At 49.2% G+C, this 22,159-nt stretch overlaps 1 protein-coding gene across 1 annotated transcript in view; it reads left to right on the forward strand.

The window, feature by feature from the left end:
* The first annotated feature begins 203 nt into the window (after nt 1-203).
* The window catches only part of NOX5 (NADPH oxidase 5), a 25,211-nt gene continuing 3,255 nt past the window's right edge, over nt 204-22,159 (forward strand). The window contains 15 exon segments of the mRNA XM_044918293.1: nt 204-323; nt 2,169-2,319; nt 6,240-6,387; nt 6,389-6,452; nt 7,323-7,539; nt 7,542-7,576; nt 8,846-8,999; nt 9,228-9,351; nt 9,437-9,457; nt 10,469-10,691; nt 12,289-12,423; nt 14,560-14,700; nt 16,492-16,621; nt 16,799-16,880; nt 21,511-21,791. Of these exon segments, the coding sequence (XP_044774228.1) occupies nt 204-323; nt 2,169-2,319; nt 6,240-6,387; nt 6,389-6,452; nt 7,323-7,539; nt 7,542-7,576; nt 8,846-8,999; nt 9,228-9,351; nt 9,437-9,457; nt 10,469-10,691; nt 12,289-12,423; nt 14,560-14,700; nt 16,492-16,621; nt 16,799-16,880; nt 21,511-21,791 (2,026 nt within the window).

Raw genomic sequence — 22,159 nt, forward strand, 5'->3', positions numbered from 1 at the left:
ACTGATGCCAGATGGAAGAAAGAGACAGGGAGTCAGGGACGTAAAGAAGAAGCAGTCTTGGGGAGGCTCCTCTCCCATGGGCAAAGCTGATCCAACCCACGGAAGGCCCGAGGCCCCGGTTAGAAAAAGGCACACGTCCTGGAACCACCAGGAGCCCTTGGCCACCCCAAACCCATAACCAGGTCTCCTTTTCTTCCGGCGCCATGAGTACTGAGGAAGATGCCAAGTGGATTCAGTGGGTGACACACCAGTTTGAGACCATTGCGGGAAAAGACCGGGAGATCAACCTGCAAGAATTCAAAGCAGCCCTGAATGTGAACGAGGCAAGTGTCCACTCCGGAAGTGGGCGCTGCGTTCATAACGGAGGAGCTATCTGGCTCTCAGGGACACAGTACCTCACAAGGAGGGAAAGATCGCTCCCCGGGGGGTCCTCAGGGCTTCCGGCCCCACCTCTGAGCAGGATCCGAGCGTTTCAGTCTCTGTTCCTGATGCCCTCCCATCTCTCTGGTAGCTGTGCCTCCTGGGGTCTTCAAAACAACATGTAAAGTTGGGTATCAGGAGCTTGCCAGATCTTAAGAAATATTTTTGGCCTCATATTTTCCACCAGCCTCATGGGCAGAGTTGACGCTATGATGTCTGTAAGTCTCCTTCCAAGAAATAAGCTTCTCAATGATCTGTATCCATGAAACTCCCACCCCATTCCCAAACCCGCTCTCATTTCATAAGTTCTCTGCCCATTCCTGGAGGAGCCTGCATGCCCCACAAACAGGGGAGACATCCGCAGAGATATGGGGGTAGTGAGCCTGCAAATGTTAACTTCTCCCCACACATTTTATGGGCTGGCAGCTGGTGGTGGCCTGTGTCCTTGATAGAGGCGAGCCAATGAGCATTTGCATGTCCCTATTTGGATCAGAGGGCTCCTCACTTGGTGGTAGCAGGGAAACTGCTAAGAACTCTAAATGCCATGCCTCCTTCCATGGTAAACATGGGGAAGGAAAAAAAGACATTCTGCCTAACAATACATTACACTCTTTTTTTAAAAAAATATTTTATTTATTTATTTATTTGAGAGAGAGAGCACGAGCAGGGGGGATGGAGGGGGAGGGAGAAGCACACTTCCCGCTGAGCAGGGAGCCTGACTCGGGGCTCGATCCCAGGACTCTGGGATCATGACCTGAGCTGAAGGCAGACGCTTAACCCACCCAGGCCTCCCAATACATTACACTCTTAACAGGACGCTGTAAAATACCTTAAGATAGAGACCACTCAGGATGGTAGAGAGTGATAAAGGCATTAGCCAGGGATCCAGGGAAGAAAGAGGAGCCGAGGCAGGGGTGAGTGTCTACAGCAGACTTCGGCCCCCACTTCCTGCTTGTGAACTCCTCATGGTTTCTTTAGGTCAGACATGAAGCCCTGCGAGCCCCTCTCCCTGCCTCTAGAGGAGCCTCCGGGGCCGGCATATCTGGGGCACTGACCCCGCCTGTCTTAATTTCTGTGCTGGGGGCCTAACACCAGGCCTGGCAAGTCGGGCGGGGCTGTGCAGGACATGATTGCTGAATGAATGGATGAATGGATGAATGAATGAATGAATGAGTGAACGAGTGAATAGAGTGAGTGAATAGGAGCTTAAGAATCAGCCGGAAGTGTAAGCGCAGGGACCCTACACAATAAGTACAGGGACGATCCAGGTGCTCAAGTGCCATCTACTCTCTAAGACCTTCCTGGTTCACTTGTCCCTTGTGTTCACCCCAAGGGGAATGAGACAGGACCTGGGAGGAGCCTGCAGGGGGAGCCTGCATTTTGCATGTTGAGGGGTCTGGACTGCAAGGCTGATGGGGGTGACGGGCATGTAGGGGACAGAGAGCCTGTACAAATGACCAAGCGTGAGGGGCCAGCAGGGGGCCTGAGGCCCAGACACAAGCCCAGCCTCACTGCTGGGATCTGAACCGTTCTTCCACGGGAGTCCAAACTTGCTCTAGGCCAGCAGGAGGGGCCGGGCACACCGCCCCCTGGTGTGGCCAAACGGGCCCATCACACCCGGTGCGCAAGCACTGGGGCCCTGCGTGAGGCCCCCCACCCCACAGCGCATGCGCGCACACGCTGCAAGCCTTCAAAGCCCGGGCGCCGCGGCCACACTGTGCCCATCTCCCGCCCTTCTCTGGCCACAGTCCTTCTTTGCCGAGACATTCTTCACCCTGTTTGACCCCGATGGAGGTGGCACCATCACCCTCCAGGAGCTGCTGGAGGCGCTGACCCTGCTCATCCACGGCAACCCCATGGACAAACTCCAGTTCCTCTTCCAGGTGTACGACGTCGGTGGTAAGGGCTCGGGAGGGACGGGCGGGCGGGGGGCGGGGCGGCCTCAGTGGGCGGGGCAAAGGGATCCGCCCACCTCAGTGCGGGTTTTCTCCAGACCAGGCGGATGGCTCCGCCCCCCCTGTGTGCCCCCCACCGTCCCTCTGTCTGACCACTGCCTCCCTCTGTGGAGACGTGGGAGAAGGGGCCACTCTGGCCCAGGAGACAAATGCCCTTGATTCGATCTCCAGAAGCGTGAACTTCTTTTGAAAGTTTGAAAAAAGAAATTGCTTTATTTTTTTCCTTATTATAACTTATGTCTACTGAGAACATTTTAGACAATAGAGAATGGTTTAAAGAAGAAAGCCAAAATCACCCGTAACAGTTTTCTTTTTTTTTTTTAAAGATTTTATTTATTTATTTGAGAGAGAGAGAATGAGAGAGAGCACATGAGAGGGGGGAGGGTCAGAGGGAGAAGCAGACTCCCTGCCGAGCAGAGAGCCTGATGCGGGACTCGATCCCGGGACTCCAGGATCATGACCTGAGCCGAAGGCAGTCGCTTAACCAACTGAGCCACCCAAGCGCCCCCCATAACAGTTTTCTATACTGCCTTCTAATTGATCTCTCTGTCTCTCTCTGTACACAGCCCCACACATTTTTTTTAAATGGGATTACACTATACGTACTGCCTTTTCTTGCTAAACAATATAAACACTTGTTCGTGTTTCTAACCTCATTTTTACTGCAGCAAAATATACATAACATTAAATTTACCACTTTAACCGTTTTTTTAAGCGTCAGTGTAACAGCATTAAGTGCATTCACATTGTTGGGCAACCATCACCACCATCCACCCACAGAACTTTTTCATCTTTCCAAACTGAAACGCTATACCCACTCAACACTAGCTCCTATTCTCAATACCAGCTCCTATTCTGCCCTCCCCAGCTCCTGGCAACCACTCTCTCCTTTCTGTCTCTAAGAATTTGACTACTCTAGGTATCTCATATGAGTGGAATCATGTAATACTTGAACTTTTGTATCTGGCTTATTTCACTTAGCATAATGTCTTTAAGGTTCACCATGTTGTACCATGCGACAGGATTTAATTCTTTTTTAAGGCTGGACAATATTTCATTGTATGATACCACATTTTGTTTATCCATCCATCTGTCAGTGGACATTTGGGTTGTTTCCACCTCCTGACTACTGTGGATAATGCTGCTGTGAACACAAGTGTGGGTCTTTGGAACCCTGCTTTCCATTCTTCGGGGTAAATACCCAGATGTGGAATTGCCGGATCATATGGTAGTTCTATTTTTAATCATTCGAGGAATGCCCTATTCTTCCACAAGGTTATACCATTTTCCCTTCCCACCAGCAACGCACAGGGTTCCAGTTTCTCCACATCCTTGCCAAGACTTGTTATTTCTGTTTCTCTTTTTTAATAGTAGCCCCCTACTCAGTCGGTTAAACGTCTGCTTTCGGCTCAGGTCATAATCCCAGGGTCCTGAGATCAAGCCCCACATTGGGCTCCCTGCTCAGCAGGGAGTCTGCTTCTCGCTCTGACCCTCCCCCTCTGGTCATGCTCTTTCTCTTGCTTTCTCTCTCTCTTTCAAATAAATACGTAAAATCTTAAAAAAAAAAAAATAGTAGCCACCTTAGTGTGTATGAAGTGGTAACTCAGTGTGTTTACAGCATCACTTTCTGTGACTGTGTCCGATTCCACCCTTTGTACGTATGTGACCCTGTGTCCCGTGCAGCACAGCCTAGGAGTTCAGATCTCTGACTGGGAGGTCAGGCTGCCAAAGTTCAGCTCCACCACTTATTAATAATCACGGAGCCTCGGGCAAGTCACTTAACTTCTTTGTGCCTCAGTTTCTCTACCTCTCATATGTGAATAATGGTTATAATAACAGTCTACACTCATGAGGCTGATAGGATTAAATTAGTTAGCTTATGTAGACTCAGAACAGTGCCCAGCACATCTTTATAAGTGTTAGCTGTTATTTATTACTGGTTATTCAAACCCCATTACCAAAATGGAGAATTTCATTGTCTCCCCATTCCCACCACTTTCTTTTCTTTTCTTTTTTCTTTTCTTTTCTTTTCTGTTCTTTTCTTTTCCTTTCTTTCTTTTTTCTTTTGCATTAAAAATGACACTGCTATGAATGTCCTGCTTTTAAATCTTTGGCAACTGTGGGGCATCAAGCATCTCTGAGGCCCTGGAGTCATCAGAGGAAGGAGGACTCCAGTTGGAAAGAGGCATCCAGTGAGACTGGGATGATGGGTGAGGCCAGACTGGACAGGCCTTGGTGGCCAAGGTTTGGTCTCAGTACAATTAACCATGGGGAGCCACTGAAGAGTGTTGAGCAGAGAGGTCACTGGGCTGGATTTGCATCCTGAAAAGCTCAACCTAGCTGCAGGCCTGCTCCCGGGCAGGGCCCTCTGTCCTATGGGGTTTCTTTAGCTCCCAGTCCCACCTGACTCAATCTAGCCAGACCTCATTCCTGGAACCCACTTCCCAAATTGGCCCCCTTCCCCTAGTACACAGGTAGTTGGCCACACCTGCTTCCTGAACATCTTTCTCAGACCCCCCCCCCCCAGTCTCCATGGGACAGTCCTTACTGACTGCTTCCTGACCACCAAGCTTTGCTCACTCCTGAGAGGCTGGTTTGTGACAGGAAAAAGAGCACACTCACCTTCTCCTTGCAGGCAGTGGTGGGGAGGAAGGCAGGACAGGGCAGGTGGAAGGAGATTTGTAGTTTTATGGCAGGAACCAGAGGGCATTCCCTTCCAGTGGCTTCTGTTTTCTCTGAGAGCCAGGCGGGGAGTGGATGCACATGGAGGTGAGAAGTGGTCCTTGCAGGCAGTAGGAGAGTGATCTCACAAGAGAAGCAGGAGAAAGTTGCTGGGCAAGTTGAAGGCCTTGCTGTGGCTGGAGATCAAAGCTTCCTGCTGTCTTGACAGCTTTTCTTCAAGAATGTTCTATCAGCTGCCCTGGTGCAGGAAGGGAAAGAACAGGTGGTTAGATTCACTCAGGGATGGGATACATTTAGGTCACTGGAATAGAAGGACAGCAGGACAAGGAAGAGGAATGTGTGTATGAGAATAATAGTGAAGGGGGACCCTGGATTTGAAACTAGCCAAGGAGTGAATAAAGCTGGTTGGATGAGAGGGTGTGAAGGCAGCAGGGGAGGGACACTAGATGCAGTTAGAAACCTGTTGCATGGTGGCTCTTGACTGGGAAAGCTGAAGGACAGGAGGCGTGACTAGAGAGTGGTACATTAGACTCTGCACTGTCATGTGATTACAGACTTTGGCTTGGGCCTTTATGATGATCAAAATACCAATAAGACTTTCCATTTATATGCAGCTACCTTCTTCCAGATACTGCAGTAAGTGCTTTATAATTGTTATCCTTGAACCAGTTCTGAAAGGGAGGAATTATTCCCATTTTGTAGATGAGCAAAGGAAGGTTCGCCGCTCCAAGGAACTTACAGCCCATCATCACAGTAAGGGGCAGAAACATGAAGCTACCTCATGTGTTTCTCCCTCCATATCAGGCCAAGAGCTCATTATTAATCATGGGCCCTGCTGCTCATGCAGAGTGGAAAATATACAGAAAAAAATGGCCCAAATCTCATCTTGTTGGGGAGATTTGGCTTCCTTGACATATCACACCTTTAGTCTCTATGCTTGGGGAGGAGTTTATCTCCACTGAGCTGGGCAGTAGGGAGCCATGGAAGGTTTCTGAGCTGGGGATGATATGTACTTTGATTGCCTGGTCTATACCCCGAAAGGGACTTGGTTGGCAGAAAACTGGAGGGGGGCGAATAGGGAAAGTTCACCACTTCATGCAATCGTTGGGCATGGGGGAGTCTGTAGGTAGAGAGTGGGGTCCGGGGCAGGCCCTCCCTCGGCTTCATCCCCACTTGGGACAGGCAGCGGCTCCATCGACGTGGATGAGCTGCGCACCGTGCTGCAGTCGTGCGTGCGCGAGAGCGCCATCTCGCGGCCAGACGAGAAGCTGGACCAGCTACTGGAGCTCTTGGGAGTCCGCCCACAGGACTGCAACTGCGCCATCACCTTCGATCCGGAACGAGCTGCAGCGCTTCCCCTCGGTCATGGAGAACCTGACCATCGGATGCGGCCCTGTCTCTGGCGTGGGCACTGCCCGCGTAGAGGTTAGATTCCAGGTGTGCAGAGTGGCCGGTAAGCTCCGGGGATCCCCCAGCCCCGCCCGCTTTCTCATTGGGGACAAAGGTCCGTTCTGCGGGGAGCTATGGTCATGTCTCCGCTTTACAGTGTTTTTTCAGAATCAACTTCACAGTACTAGGCACCTACAGTGGGCTGGGCATTTTTACAAATATACCAGTGCATTTTATAGCAACGCCCAAAAGGAAATTAGTTACCTCACCCGAAGTAACTTACCTGGGATCACACAAATAATTAGCAGAGGCAGACATTTATTCAACTTGGTCGAGCAGGCACTGTTAATTTATAAGTAATTTATGCCAATAAACAAATGCATAAACTAGAGAAGTGCTAAATTGAACAGAGCTATGGAGGAAAATAAAATACCCGGGGTGTAACGACACACCCAAGTTTGTCTGACTCCAAGCTCTGAAAAGGGCCGCTTTTGTAGTTCATTCTTTTTGTGTATTAGCTTACTTATGGGTTATTTACCACAACATATCTCAGGTTTTTCCATCCTTTTCGACTGCCTTTTTCCCCCCTTCAGTTGGTAGGTAAGGGAAGTAATAGAAACAGCCGTGATTATGGCATCAGACAGATGGGAGTTCCATCTCGGCCTTGCCTAGCTGTGTGACTCTGAGCAAGTCGCTTGACCTCTCTGTTTCCTTCTAGAAAGGGAAGCCAGCCGCTTGCCGCGAGGCTCCAGAGAATTGGTGGGTTACGGTGGGCGTGAGGTCTCTAGGTTCCCACTCGGGTGCTGCCCGCCACACCCCACGCGGATTGCCCCCCCCCCCCCCCCCCCCCCCCCGGCCCCGTCCCTCTGAGCAGAGCCCCTCTCTCGCAGCGCTACGCACTGGCTGAAGCGCCCCTCCCCCCCCACCGCCCAGCCACGCTGGCGCCATGCCCGCCCTCTGACCTCCGCCTTCTCCAACCACCGCAGCCACCTGCTCTGTCTGGCCGCTGTCGCGGGCCTCCACGTGCTGCTCTTCGCGCTGGCGGCCAGCGTGCACCGGGCCCCGGGCCCCAGTGTCATGGTGGCCAAGGGCTGCGCCAGTGCCTCAACGTTGACTGTAGCTTCATCGCGGTAGGAGTCCACGGGCACAATGCTGGGAAGCGGGCCGGGAGGGGGGGCATGCTGATGCAGGTTCCTCATAGCCCAAGGGACCCACACGTGGACTCCCGGAGTGCCAGGGCAGAAGGGTACCTCAGCCGTCAGCTGCGTCAATCAATACTCGGTGGACATTGAGGCCCAGAGAGGGGCAGTGACTTGTCCATAGTCACACAGCCTGTAAAACACAGCCGGCAATTTTGTGCACTTACTATGTACAGTCACGGTGCTAAGCCCTTTCTATTTGATGTTCACAACAACCTGTGGTGGCCCCAGGGCAGGTGAGGTGGCTCCCGTGCAGGACTCCAAGCAGACAGAGAACACAGTAGGAGCCCTTGAATGCCAGGCTGATGAGTCAGAACTGATACTCCGGGCCAGGGAGTGAGGTCTCCAAACGTGTTTGATTGTGCATTGCTATAATTAAAATAAAACAGAAACAGAAAATGAAAAACCCTTCCAGTGACCCAATATGTGCTCATTTACTTATAATGATATGCATGCCCTGTTATCATTATAGTACCGTATAAGGCAAGAGTCATCGTGAACGGTCAGGGATGTACATCTTTAGTTCAGATACTCTTCTTGATAATGTCAGCTTCTTATGTGGGTTTTATTTTTATCCTCAGAACTGGCTACATACCAAGAGTCAGAGACCCATAATTCATTTGCTTGGTCACTTCCTTTATTAACACTGCTTTCAATCAGCACTTTCTCCGCAGGAAATCTTGTCTTTTCTGTGAGAGGTAGTTTAACTTGGTTAAAACCAGACAACGTCATCTGCAAGTCTACGTATCTGGGCACACATATATTGAAAGCAAATGAGCAAGGACGGAGCCCTCGTCCAAAGCCCCTTTGGAAAACCCGGTCTTCCTCCAGGACACCTTGAGAACTAGACATAACACGCACCCGTCTGACATACAGACTAAATGAGGGCACCGTGTCGACATGGATATTAAATGTTAGCAAAAGCTTCTGTGCTTCTCATGTGTTTAGGTAAAAGTAATACTAGCAGTCATTCTGTAACATTTTCTCTTCCTGCCCCATTTCCGGAGACCCTGCTTTGGACACCTCGGCTGTGGACCTAGGGGGGCAGCGAAGGCTTGGGGGCAGGGGAGATGGTGAAGGGGCCCGTTGGGGAGGCACAGCCCGCTCAGAGGGAGGCGGGGAGACAGCTGCTGGGGAAAGGAGAACAGGGCCGAGAAAGAGAGAGCCAGGTGGGGGCTCTCTGCTGCTGTGTCCAGCCAGGTGCTGATGCTCGGGCGCTGCCTGACGTGGCCGCGGGCCACCTGGCTGGCCCAGGTCCTGCTGCTGGACCAGAACATCCACTTCCACCAGCTCATGGGCTACGTGGTGGTTGTGCTCTCCCTTGTGCACACTGTGGCCCACGTTGTGAGCTTCGGTGAGTGGCCTGGGGCTGGGGTAGAGGACCTGGGTGGGCCTTTCCCCAGCCCAGGACGTGGGGCACAGCCCCTGTGTGTCCTGCAGGCCCAGTGGGTGGGGAAGGGGTGCCCTGTATCAGCCAGCGGTCTGGATGGAAGTCTCTACCCGTGTGGGTGTCTGATGGGGAGGGGTGGGGCCCCCGAAGGAACAGTGGAGAGGGAAGAGCTTGCCTTGTGCTCGTCTCCAGCGCTCCAGGCTCAGTCCGAGGCCAGTGCCTTCCGGTTCTGGGAACTGCTGCTCACCACCAGGCCTGGCATCAGCTGGGTCTATGGCTCGGCCTCCCCGACCGGTGCTTGTCTGCTCCATCTCCTGTGTCCGGAGGGGCGGCCCCTTGCCCCTTTGCTCTCCCAGGCTGGGCTTCCCTCTCATTTCCTGCAGAGCCCAGGAGGTGCCCAGGCTGATCTGCATATCATGTGCGTGTGATTTGGGGTCTGCTGTTGGGTCGTAGTATATGTCTGCCAAGTGGAAAATGTTTTGCTCTGGAAGATTCTGCCTTTTTGCTGGCCTGCCCCCTGCCCAAATTGGATTAGATTATAAAGTGGACCTGTGGTTGGCGCCTGGGTGGCTTAGTTGGTTAAGCGACTGCCTTCGGCTCAGGTCATGATCCTGGAGTCCCGGGATCGAGTCCCACATCGGGCTCCCTGTTCGGCAGGGAGTCTGTTTCTCCCTCTGACCCTCCCCCCTCTCATGTGCTCTCTCTCTCATTCTCTCTCTCAAATAAATAAATAAAATCTTTAAAAAAAAAAAAGTGGACCTGTGGTTCTCTACCTACGAAGTTATTTTAGGAATTAAATGAGATAACATATGTGAAGCTGCTACCTATTCACCTGGCACACAGATGCTCCCAACATGTTAGTTCCATTTTCACTCCCCTCTGTGTAGTGTCCTCAAGATGCAGGAGGTCCCAGATTTGGCTTGGAGCCCCCGGGGCTGATCTGGTCACATCAGATGGACGTATACAGAGCCCCAGCAGCAGTCCTTTGACGTGGGACTCCGCATCCTCATTTGACCAATGAGGAGTCTGATGCTCAGACAAGTAATTTCCCAGCCCACGCTCCTGTGGCTAGGGGCAGAGCCGGTATTCATGCTCTTTCTTCTCCACGCCCAGGAAATTACTGTCTTTCTTTTCTTCCCCCTGAGAAAGGGTCAATGTGATGGGGACACTGATGCTCATAAGCCCTTTGGGGGCACTCCACTCTGGCCAGAATATCCCTAGGCAGACGTTTCAGGTGTTTGCTGCCAGGACCAGGAACACTTATGTGATCCCTGGGCCAAGCCCCCAGAATAAAGAAACCCCAAAGCTTCCCATCCCCAGCCTCCTACCCAGCCCAGTCCCCAGGAGAGGGTGTGTATGACCAAGGCTCTGGGTGCTGCCCTGGCTTTGAGGATGGCCCTGAGCTCTGGCTCTGTTCCACCCCAGGTCTTGAGCTCTGGAAGCTTACCAGCCCCTCCCTCTCCACCCTCACAGGTGTTCTACTGGACCCATTTGACCTACCTCCCCATGTGGATTCTGCTCATTCTGCACGGGCCCATCTTCTGGAAGTGGCTGCTGGTCCCTGGCATCTTGTTCTTCCTGGAGAAGATCATCGGGCTAGCAGTGTCCTGCATGGCAGCCCTGTGCATTGTGGAAGTCAATCTCCTCCCCTCCAAGGTGCCAAGGGGAGTTGAAGGTGGAGGGCGCAGTAGCCGGATACCCTGTTAGACCCACAAGGAAATAGGGACTAGCGTAGATACAGCCCCTGCACGGTGGAGGAGACGAGCAAAGTCCAAGATCCGGTCTGGCCTTCAGGAGTGACACTGGAGGCAGGGGAATGACAGGTAGGCAGGACACCACTACAGACCAGCTCACGAAGCATATATTAAGAGCCTGCAAGTTGCCAAGCCCTGTGCTAGGTAGCAGAGACACAGAGATGGCTCAGGCACTGTCCTGCTTGGCCCCTGCATTAGAGGGCAGGGTGGTGCGGGTGAGAGTAGAATGTCAGGAGGTACAAAACTATCCTTGAGAGGTCAGAGAAGGCTCCCGAAGGAGGAAGGAGGTGCCACATCAGGGTTCTGAGAGACGAGCAGGAGTTTGTTGGATAAACAAGACAAGGAAGGGTACTGCTGGAACAGGAACAGCACCAGCAAAGGCACCGAGTTTGGGAGGGTATACTGTACCTGGGGATTGTGGGTAATTTGGCACAGCTGGAGCCAAGATGCCAGGGAGAAGGGGTGGGCGGGGCCTGGTGGGCCCGGAGGCTCCTTGCCCTGCAGGCAACGGGGAACCCCTGAGTGGGTGGGGGAAGGGGACAGTGGTATTAGGCGGGTCTGTGTTCCAGCTAGATTTCTACAGTCACTCTGGAAGATGGCTTGGTGAGGACTATTTACGAGGCTGTTGCACATGTGCAGATGAGAGCTCCTGATGGCCTTGACCTTCAACAGGGGCTGAGGGGTGGGGGTGGGGCAGCATATCCCAGACAGACTCAAGAGGTAACCTGCTGCATTTGGGGGTGGGAGAGAGGAGGGAGCCTAGGACATCTCCCAGGTGTCTGAGTGACTGGGCCATCTGTGGGGAAAGGGAAGGCAGTTCCAGGTGGGCTCACCTCTGGGCAGTTGAGTGTGAGGACATGGAGAGTGATGCGCTTTATATTGAGGCTCTGGCCTCAGACGGCCATGATGAGATTCGCATCCCATGGTTACCTCACTGGTGGCCTTGAGCAAGCTCCTTAGCCATCCTGAGCCTTAGCTTCTCATCTGTAAAGTAGAGAATGAATGGCATCCGTCTCAGAGAATATGGCTGTGAGGACAGAGATTACACTTTCCGTGCTTCACACAGCTCTGGCACCCAGTGAGTGCTCAGTGAACTGAAGCTGTGGTCCAGGGGGACGTCGTTCTCCCAGGGGAGATGCCCATGAGTGGTTGGAATCCCAGCCAAATGCTACAGAAGTTCCACACAGGGGCTAGAGCAGTCAGGGGGCTTTAGCACAGAGGGGGCCATGAAAAGCAGTGTTTACATCCTAAGACATGGGATCAAGCCATGAGCCTCACTTCAGACACATCTCAGCTCTCCCTTTCTCTGATCACCGCCCACCCCCCACCTGGCAGAGGGGTGCAGGGGGAGCCCCACTCACAGGCGCGGGAAGGTCTCACATCCGGGGCCCACCAGGGTGGTGGTGGAGGAGGATGGCCCGGCCTCTGCCCTCTTGCCCAGGGGGCCCCCCAGCAGCTTTGAGCCCGCACGGATGACCCTGACCTTCTTCTCTCCCCAGGTCACCCACCTCCTCATCGAGAGGCCCCCTCTCTTCCACTACAGAGCAGGCGACTCCTTGTACCTGAACGTCCCCAGCATCGCGCTCTACGAGTGGCAGCCCTTCACTATCAGCAGCGCTCCAGAGCAGAAAGATATGGCCACCCCTCCACACGCTTGGCACATACTTACAGGGTCCTGCCAGGTGTCGGGCACAGGCTGGGAACTGGGAACACGGGAGTAAACAAGACCAGAGACCCAAAGTCGCCCTCCAAAAGCTCCCTCCGAAACCAGGAAGCAGATGCCTGAACACTTCCTGACTGGGGAGGTCAGGGCTGGGCCAGCTGCCGTGAGGATCACATGAGGCCCGGGCATCTTCCCCCATCCCTGTGGGCAGGAGCACTGTGGAGCCTCGAGGCAGCAGAATCCCTCGAATCCTTCTTGCCCATCCCTGGACCACTCCCATTTCTCTCTGGCTCCCCAGCACCCACAGAACTGCTCAGCGGACCTCTGGCCCCCAGCCCCATGTGTGCCTGCCTTCTGGTCCTGGGCTGTTGTTGGAGCCAGCTACTGGACCTCTGCCCTCTTCCTAGGCCACTTTCCACCTTAAGTGGTACTTCTGGCAGGAATTCCTTGCATGACCTATGACAGCAAGACCCTTGCTCGACTTCATGAGGGGCAAAGGGTCCTGCTTTTTGTTTTCTCTGATTCATCCCTACTAAAAGCTTTAGTTCCACTCGGGTTGCCTCCCAGGGAACCCCAGCTCCCAGAGTTCAAGGTGCAGGCCCAAGGCAAGGGCTCCCCACGTGAGGCTGCTCACCGCCTGCCCTGGAGTCACCTGAGTGGTGGCTCGGATGTACGGCGGGGCAAAGGTGGGGGTGGTGGCAGGAGGGGCAATGTTATTTTCTTCCTATGTTTCTTCCCTGTTCTGCTTCTCAAGAAGACATATGCTCTCAGAAAATTCAGACAGTATAGAGATATGTACAGAAGAAAATTAAAATCCCTCAAATAATTCCATCCAAAGAAAGCCATTGTCAGTCTTTTGGTGATCTGTCTTAATATATTTTTTAAGATTTTATTTATGTATTTGTCAGAGAGAGAGCGTACCTGTGCACACAAGCAGGGGGAGTGGCAGGCAGAGGGAAAGGGAGAAGCAGACTCCCTGCTGAGCAGGGAGCCAGATGCGGGGCTCGATCCCAGGACCCTGAGATAACGACCTGAGCCGAAGGCAGACGCTGAACCGACCGAACCACCCAGGTGCCCCTGTATTAATATTTCTTCGTGGGGGCGCCTGGGTGGCTCAGATCGTTGGGCGTCTGCCTTCGGCTCAGCAAGGAGCCTGCTTCTCCCTCTCCCTCTGCCTCTCTCCCTGCTCATGCTCTCTCTCTCTCTGTATCTCTGTGTCTCAAATGAATAAATTAAAAAAAAAATCTTTAAAAAAAATATTTCTTCGTGGTTCTATAGGTATAGAGAGAATTTTGCATACACGGAATCGCACTGTTCATGCTGTTTTGCAGCCCATTTTTTCTCCATGCACAGTATGTCCTGAAGGCTTTTGCATGTCTGTTCTTTTAAAACAAAAACTTCCCTCTGTGGCTGCATTGTGTTCCAGTATACTGATATTAGTATGATTATAATGACTGTGTGCACTGTAGGGAGGTGTCACCGATTGGACCCCTTCTCCAAGGGGTTTCTTCAGGGTCTCAGCTTGGAATCTGCCTGTCTCCTGGGCCCCGAGTCTCCTTGCTCTAATGTTGTGGATTCTCTCTGGGACCCTTCAGCAGAGAAGCCACCCCACACCGCCTTCTACCAGTCATCCACTCTGCAGAGAAGCTGAATAAGCACCTGTTAGGTCCCAGGCACTGGGCACAATGAAAGCCATTGGTCCCACCACAGACTGAACACCTACAGTGTGCAGAGCCATGGACAAGCACCTGGTTGAATGTGGGAGGGAGTGGTCCTTGCATTGGTGGGACCCTGGCCTCATGTAGGAGGCAGGGCCTGCACCCCCAGGGAGCTCCTAGGGTGCTCAGGGTCACTCTGACCCCTGTCTTGGCAGAGGAGACTGAACCCTTACTTTGTAGGCTTAAGTTGACTCCATGGATCTCACACCGGAGAAATCAGATTTCCCAGTCCCAGGGCTGTGACTCTGGTTTGGGCCTGAGGAAGGACATTTAGTCTGGGACTTGAACAGTTAATGCCCAGCTCCAGTCCCTCAGGTGAGACAGGTCTGCTCCCCGCTGGAGGAACCCATGCTGAACCCCCGTGCTCCTGCCCTGTCTCTTGCTCAGACACCATCTGGCTGCAAGTCCGGTCCAAAGGCCAGTGGACAGACAGGCTGTATGAGTCCTTCAAGACATCATGCCCCATGGACGGTGGCTGCAAACAGCTGTCAAGAAGGTTGAGGATGAGGAAGAGCCAGAGGAAGGCCCAGGTAGGTGGCTTCGGGGGAGGAAGGGTCCACCGTGGGGACAGACCCAACAGGGACCCTGTGCTGGCGGCTGGTGAGCATCCATCGTTGAACAATGGCTGTATACGCTGGCTAGACTGCTGCACAGGGAGTGAAGCAGCTGTGAACTGTGTGATCCAAGAGCCTGACCACGCCAGGTCCTCCCCAGTCCCATGCCCTCCTTTAGAAGCTGAGGGACAATGGAAAGAGAGAGGAAATTGAGATCAGAAAAGCCCACCTCCATGTCTCTGCTCCAGCATGTTCTAACTGTACGGCCTTGCACATCCTTTAGCCTCACCGAGCTTTAGCTTATTCATCAACCACCTGGAGGTGGTTCCCATCCTTGGCCTCCCTTTCTCACACGATTCTTTTAAGGACCGACGATGGAATGAATGCAGGTAAACTACTGAGCTGACGGGTCAGCAGGGTCCCCGTGGACCCTTCATCACACCCGTCAGCAGCTTCGGTGGTGGTATTGTTATCTTCTGAGCCCTGATGAAACCCACAAAGCTGACAAGTTGCCAGTGTCTGGAATGAATACAGGCTCTGGGAGGTTTGGGAGGAATACAGCGAGATCACAGTAAGAATAGACAAAGGAGGCTGAAAGTGCCTGGACACAAAGCTGTACCATTCAGCTGGGAGACATGTTAACAATGGGAAAGCCTACCCAGGGTCAAAGGAAAAGAAGTCCTGGGCCTGGCTCCGCCCTGCCACGCCCTTGTGGAATTTAAAGTCCAGGGGAGAAAACCAGGCAGAATCCTGCCAGGCCAGACCAGAGGCAAGCATCCCTCTTCTAAGCTTTAAAGCTTTGGGAAATGAAAGGTAGGTAGAAACAAGCAGGGCGTTCTCTGCTCTTACTCAGGGGATGGAGGAAGCTGGCTCTCCAAACCAGCTGAGTCCTGCACCCCAGGAATCAGTGGGTAGATACATGAAAGGCTGTGTTTCTTTGGGACCTTAGGCACCACTGCCAAAGAATAAGTTGGCACAATCTTTCTGGCAGGCAGTCTGGCCACATGCATCAGCATCTTAAATATGTGGACCCACTGGCCCAGCATTTCCATTTTTAGGGCTTTGTCCTAAGAAGTTAATTGGATAGTTGCACAGGAAGTGCGTTAATCTCCTTGTTCATTCATTCATTTAGCAATTTATTAAGCATAGCACCTACGGTTTTCCAAGGATGGTTCTAGATGCTGGAGATCTATCAGTAAGCAAAATTGATGCAGTCTCTGCTTAACTTCTGGAGGGAGAGATAGACAATAAATAAACAAAATACATGCATAATGTGTCAAGTGAAAATAAATGCTATGAAGGAAAATAAATCAGGGTAGAGGGATAGAGACAGGAAAGGTGCTATTTTATATATGGTGGTTGTTGTTAACAATAATGAGAAAATGGGAATACTCGAAATATCCAACAATAGGGGTATAGCTAAATAAATTACGCTTATCATGGAATAGTAAGTCCCTAAAAATGATTATGTAACTGTATATGTGTTAGCATGGAAAGCTAGCCCAGATGTACTAAGTGGAAAAGGCAGGTTAAAAAGCGGTATGTTTCATTTATGTAAGTGTGTGTGTATGTGTATCTATGTGTCTGTGTGTGTAAGTAAAAGTCTGGAAGGACGTCGAAAAATGTTTAGAGAAGCTATTCCACTTTATTCAGGGTACTTTTTCACTTTATTCTTTCAAGCCCTGTAACATGGGAATCTTTACAGACTAACACGTATTGATTGCATGATTTAAATAACAAAGCAATTTCCACTTTGAAACTAAACAGAGTTTGCCGTGCCAGCCCATCCATTCGGGAACCTCCGTACAGGGAGCAGTGGCCTTCGTCAGGGACGTCACCGTGGAGCTGACCTCCTACGGGCCCAAGGGAACTCCACAGCAGGGGGACCTAAGGCCTGGTAAGCAGGGGGACCAAGGAAGGGGCTCCAGCGCGGTGGGGAGCTCTCTTATATTTTTATATTCTCTCAACCACACTTTTGGTATTTGTTGTGATATGTTTGTCTATGTCCACAGTGTTAAGTTTAACTTTATAAGGAGATGCCAAACTGGTTTTTCAATTTCTGTGTTTCCATCAGCAATGGACGAGAGTTCCAGTTGCTCTGCAGCCTTGCCAACATTTGATATTGGCCATGTCTTACGTTTTAGCCATTCTAGTGGGTATGTAGTAGTATCTCAGTGTGCTCTTAATTTGCATTTCCCTAACAACTGATGATGCTGAGCATATTTTCATGTTCCTATTTGCTGTTTGTGCATTTGTAAAGCGTCTGTTCAAATATTTTGTCGACTCCTTAAATCTAGTTTTTTGCCTTCTTTTTTTATTAAGTTGTAAGAGTTCCTTATGTATTCTGAAAACAGGTCCATTGTCAGCTGCACATTTGACAAATACATTCTCCCAGTCTGTGGTTTGTCTTTTCGTTTTCTTAAACTGTCTTTTGAAAGACAACATTTTGAAATTTCAGTGATGTCCCGTTTATCAGATTTTTTTCTTTCATTCTTCCTACTTTTGTGTCCTCTCTAAAATCTTTGCCTCACCCAAGGTCATGGAGTATTTTCTCCTAGAAGTTTTGCAGTTTTAGCTCTTCATTTCAATCAGTCTCATAGTGAGTTCCACAAGGTATAGGATATTAGGTCACAATCAGTTGTATTCCTATTTACTAGCAACAGATAATTAGTAATGAAAAACTTTAAATAAAAAATTTAAAAACATGAAATACTTAAGGATAAATTTAGCAAAATATGAGCAAGTCTGTATACTAAAAACTACAAAACATTTCTGAGAAATGGTTTTATGTTTCTTGTATTTGTAATTCATTGAATTTCTAGGATGTGTGGACTAGTTTTCATCAGATTTGTTTTCATAGTTTTCATCAAATTTGAGTAAATTTCAGTCATTTTTTTCTCTACATATTTTTATTCTGTCTCTCCTTCCTGTCACTTCAATTACACAGTTAGACTGATATCCCACAGGTCACTGAGACTTCCCCCTCCCCCCAATCTCTGCTTCATTTTTGAGTTTTCTACTGTGTGTTTTCACATTCACTGATCTTTTTTATTGCAGCACCTAATCTATCATTCCCTAATCAAAATCCCAGCAGGTTTTTAAAAATAGATACTGAGAGGGGCACCTAGGTGGCACAATTAAGCACCCAACTCTTGATTTCTGCTCAGGTCATGATCTCAGGGTCGTGAGATCAAATCCTGCATCAGGCTCCATGCTCAGTGGGGAGTCTGCTTGAGATTCTCTCCCTGCCCCTCCCTCCACTCATGTGCTCTCCCTCTCTCTCTCTCTCAAATAAATAAATAAATCTTTTAAAAAAATAAATAAAAATAGATAGTGAAGCTGATTCTTTTGGAAAGCCAAAAGACCTAGAATAGCTGTTAATCCTATCCGTTTTTCATTTGTGGTGTTGTGTTTTTCTTCTCTAGAAGTTCCATTTGGGTCTCTTCTATGTCTTCTGTTTCTCTCTTCATCCTATCTGCTCTCTTTTATTTTTACATTCTCTCAACCACACTTTTAGTATTTGTTGTGATATGTTTGTCTATGTCCATCATCTCTGTCATTTCTTGATTTGCTTCTAAGTGACTAATTTTCTCCTAGTTATGGAACATATTCTCCTACTTCTCTGCATGCCCGATAATTTTATTGGATGTCAGGCATTGTGAACTGCATGTTGTGTGTTCTGGATTTTGTGGTATTTCTTTACCCAGTACTGTACCTTGTTCCGGTGCACAGTTGTGTTACTTAGGGGAATTGGGATCCTTTCAAGACTTGCTTTTAACTTTTGTTAGGGTGAGTGCGAGTAGGTGTTAGTGTGGGGCGATACCTCTGCGGGCTCTGCCCACTGCCCTGAACATTGCAAGGTCTCTCCACGCTTGTTGATGGAAACACAAACTCTTCCCAGCTCTGTTCGAGCTCCCAGTACTGTTCAGCCTAGTGTTTTCTGGTAATTTTCTTTCCTATATGTATTGGTTAACACTCAGCGAAAGACTTAGCAGAAACTTTACGCAGATTTTTGGAGCTAGGGAGCTCCCTTCCTCCCTCCCTTCCTTCCTCCCCTCTTCCCTTCCTCTTTCTCTTCTTCCCCTTGCTCTTTTTCCTTGCAGTTCCCTTTCCTCAGTTTTGTGACTGACTGCCTTGTGTCTTCTCAATGCAGTGAGACCAGCATCAGGCAGTGAGCTGGGCTCACTTCATCTGTTTCCCTCCCTCAGTGACTACAGTCCTGTGCTGCTTGGTCACATGAGTCTGGAAACCATTGTTTCATGTATTTTGTCCATTTTTCTAGTTGTTTAAGGTGAGAAAGTAAATATTACTCTTTTTCCTCCAAGATAATTTTTTTAAGATTTATTTATTTTTTGGGAGGGAGAGAAAGCGTGCAAGCAGGGGAAGGGGCAGAGGGAGAGACTCTCAAGCAGACGCCCTGCTGAGCGCCGAGCCTGACGCAGGGCTTGATCTCACAACCCTGAGATCACGACATGAGCCGAAACCAAGAGTTGGACGCTCAACTGACTGAGCCACCCAGGCGCCCCTCCGACATAAATTTTTAATGTACATAATCTGCTAGTAGAGATGAACAGGTGAAGAAGCATAGGTATTGATTGGGGGGTGAATGCTCAGTATTCTTCCAGATGAGGTGGCAGTCAACAGGGGTAGAGAATGGTCTAAGGTACAGGCTAAACAGCTTAGCATGTATGAATTATTTTCCTGTTTGGTCCCTTCTTTTATTCTTTCATCAAAAATGAATGCTGTGATGTCCACAATAGCCAAACTGTGGAAAGAGCCAAGATGTCCATCGACAGATGAATGGATAAAGAAGATGTGGTATATACATACAATGGAATATTATGCAGCCATCAAAAGGAATGAGATCTTGCCATTTGCAACGACGTGGATGGAACTGGAGGGTATTATGCTGAGCGAAATAAGTCAATCAGAGAAAGACATGTATCATATGATCTCACTGATATGAGGAATTCTTAATTGCAGGAAACAAACTGAGGGTTGCTGGAGTGGGGGGTGGGGTGGGAGGGATGGGGTGACTGGGTGATAGACACTGGGGAGGGTATGTGCTCTGGTAAGCGCTGTGAATTGTGCAAGACTGCTGAATCTCAGATCTGTACCTCTGAAACAAATAATGCAATATATGTTAAGAAAAAAAAAAGAAGAAGAAGAAGGTAGCGGGAGGGGAAGAATGAAGCGGGGGAAATCGGAGGGGTAGACGAACCATGAGAGAGGATGGACTCTGAAAAACAAACAGGGTTCTAGAGGGGAGGGGGGTGGGAGGATGGGTTAGCCTGGTGGTGGGTATTGAGGAGGGCACATTCTGCATGGAGCACTGGGTGTTATGCACAAACAATGAATCATGGAACACTTCATCTAAAACTAATGATGTAATGTATGGGGATTAACATAAGAATAAAAAAAATGAATAAAAAAAAAATGAATGCTGTGAATGTCCCCCCACCCAGCCCCGCAGTCTCCCCCTGCACCCCCCAGGGGTTGCTGCCTACGTTTTGTGCTAAGCCGAGGCTTAGTCTATGCGATAGCCTGTTTCTCTGGGTTCATCAGAGTCTTCACAAGACATCTTTGTGGAATCCTGAGGTTTTTGTCCTGGGTTTTAAAGTTAATCTGTTAGAATCATTGTTTTGTTTTACTTATGGAATAATAATATGAGGAGGAATATCTTTAGATAGGTTTCTAACTTTGGAGAATTGGTGGGGAGGTTTTATACTGGTTGAGTTCAATGGAACCAGATCTTCGGCTGTTTAATTATCCTAAGGCTGCCATGAGTGAATTAAAATTCCTATGATAAATAGTTTATAAGTTCAAGTAATCAAACGCCATTTTGTTTTTTTTTAAGATTTTATTTATTTATTTGACAGAGAGAGAGAGACAGCGAGAGAGGGAACACAAGCAGGGGGAGTGGGAGAGGAAGAAGCAGGCTTCCCGCAGAGTGGGGAGCCCGAAGTGGGACTCGATCCCACTGGGGGATCGAGACTCTGGGATCAGGACCTGAGCCGAAGGCAGATGCTTAACGACTGAGCCACCCAGGTGCCCCTCAAACGCAGTTTCTTATAAGAAACATTCAAACAGATGTAGTTTATTATAACAAACGTTCAAAGCCCTAAAGCACAAGTCAACAGTGTTTGACACAGAATTGGTAAACTTTAGAATGTTGCAATAAAGCTCCTCGCCCTTTCTTATAAATAACAATTATAGCAAATATTTATAGAGCCTCAACTTTGTTCTCAATGCTTTTATGTATATTAATTTATTAGAAACGCAATTTTATGATGACAAGCTAGGGGGGAAGTTTAGATTTCATTTAAATTTCCTGGTTGCTGGTATATAAATATTTGCTATTTGCTTCTTCCTAATCTGTGTAAACAAAGGATAACAGCAAACCTGGTGCTTTGCCTTCTCAAGGCCCTTGAGTCAATGACTTCATTACCTCAAATTTCTTCCAGTGTTTTTCATTAACTGCAACAGACACCCGTGACTTCTGATTTCAACTTTAATTATTTACCAAGGTTTGAGTTCAAGAATGTGTGGCTTCCCGCTTTTAATATCTACAGCTTAAGCTTCAAACATTCTGTTTGAGTTTGAATCTTTATTCTATACCATGATAGCTATTGAAACTTGGGGACATTATTGAACTGCTTTGCTCCGATTTCCTTATGCGAAACATAGGGATGTAACTAGTACCCGCCTCATAGGGTTGTCATGAGGATTCAATGAACTCATCTGTGCAGCATCTGGAGCAGTGACTGGAGCTTAATAACTGCTCAGTAAAGTAAGCAGCAGCAGTAGTACCTGTAATAGTAGCAGTAGTAGTAGCAGTAGTAGTAGTAGCAATAGTAGTTGTAGCAGTAGCTCTAGTAGCAGTAGTACCTGTAATAATAGCAGTAGTAGTTGTAGCAGTAGCTGTAGTAGCAGTAGTAGCAGTAGTAGTTGTAGCAGTAACTCTAGTAGCAGTAGTAGTAGTTGTAGCAGTAACTCTAGTAGCAGTAGTAGTAGCAGTAGTAGCAGTAGCTGTAGTAGAAATCATAATAGTAGCAGTAGTAGCAATAGTAAGTAGCAGTAGTACCAATCATAGTAGTAGTAGCTGTAGTAGCAATCATACTAGTAGTAGCAGTAGTAGTAATAGTAGTAGTAGCAATACCTGTAGTAGCAATGGCAGTAGTAGCTAGAGTAGCAGTAGTAATAGTAGCAATCATAGTAGTAGCAGTAGTAGCAATAGTAGTAGTAACAGTAGCTATAGTAGCAATAGAAGTAGTAATGGTAGTATAGCAGTAGTAGCAATAGTAGTAGTAGCAGTAGTAGCAATAGTTGTAGTAGCAGTAGCAGTAATAGTAATAGTCATAGTAGCAATCATAGCAGTAGTAGTAATAGTGGTAGTAGCAAGACCTGTAGTAGCAGTAGTAGTAAGAGTCAGAGT

This window comes from Neomonachus schauinslandi, chromosome 9 (genome assembly GCF_002201575.2).
Source record: "Neomonachus schauinslandi chromosome 9, ASM220157v2, whole genome shotgun sequence".
NCBI classification, from domain to species: domain Eukaryota; kingdom Metazoa; phylum Chordata; class Mammalia; order Carnivora; family Phocidae; genus Neomonachus; species Neomonachus schauinslandi.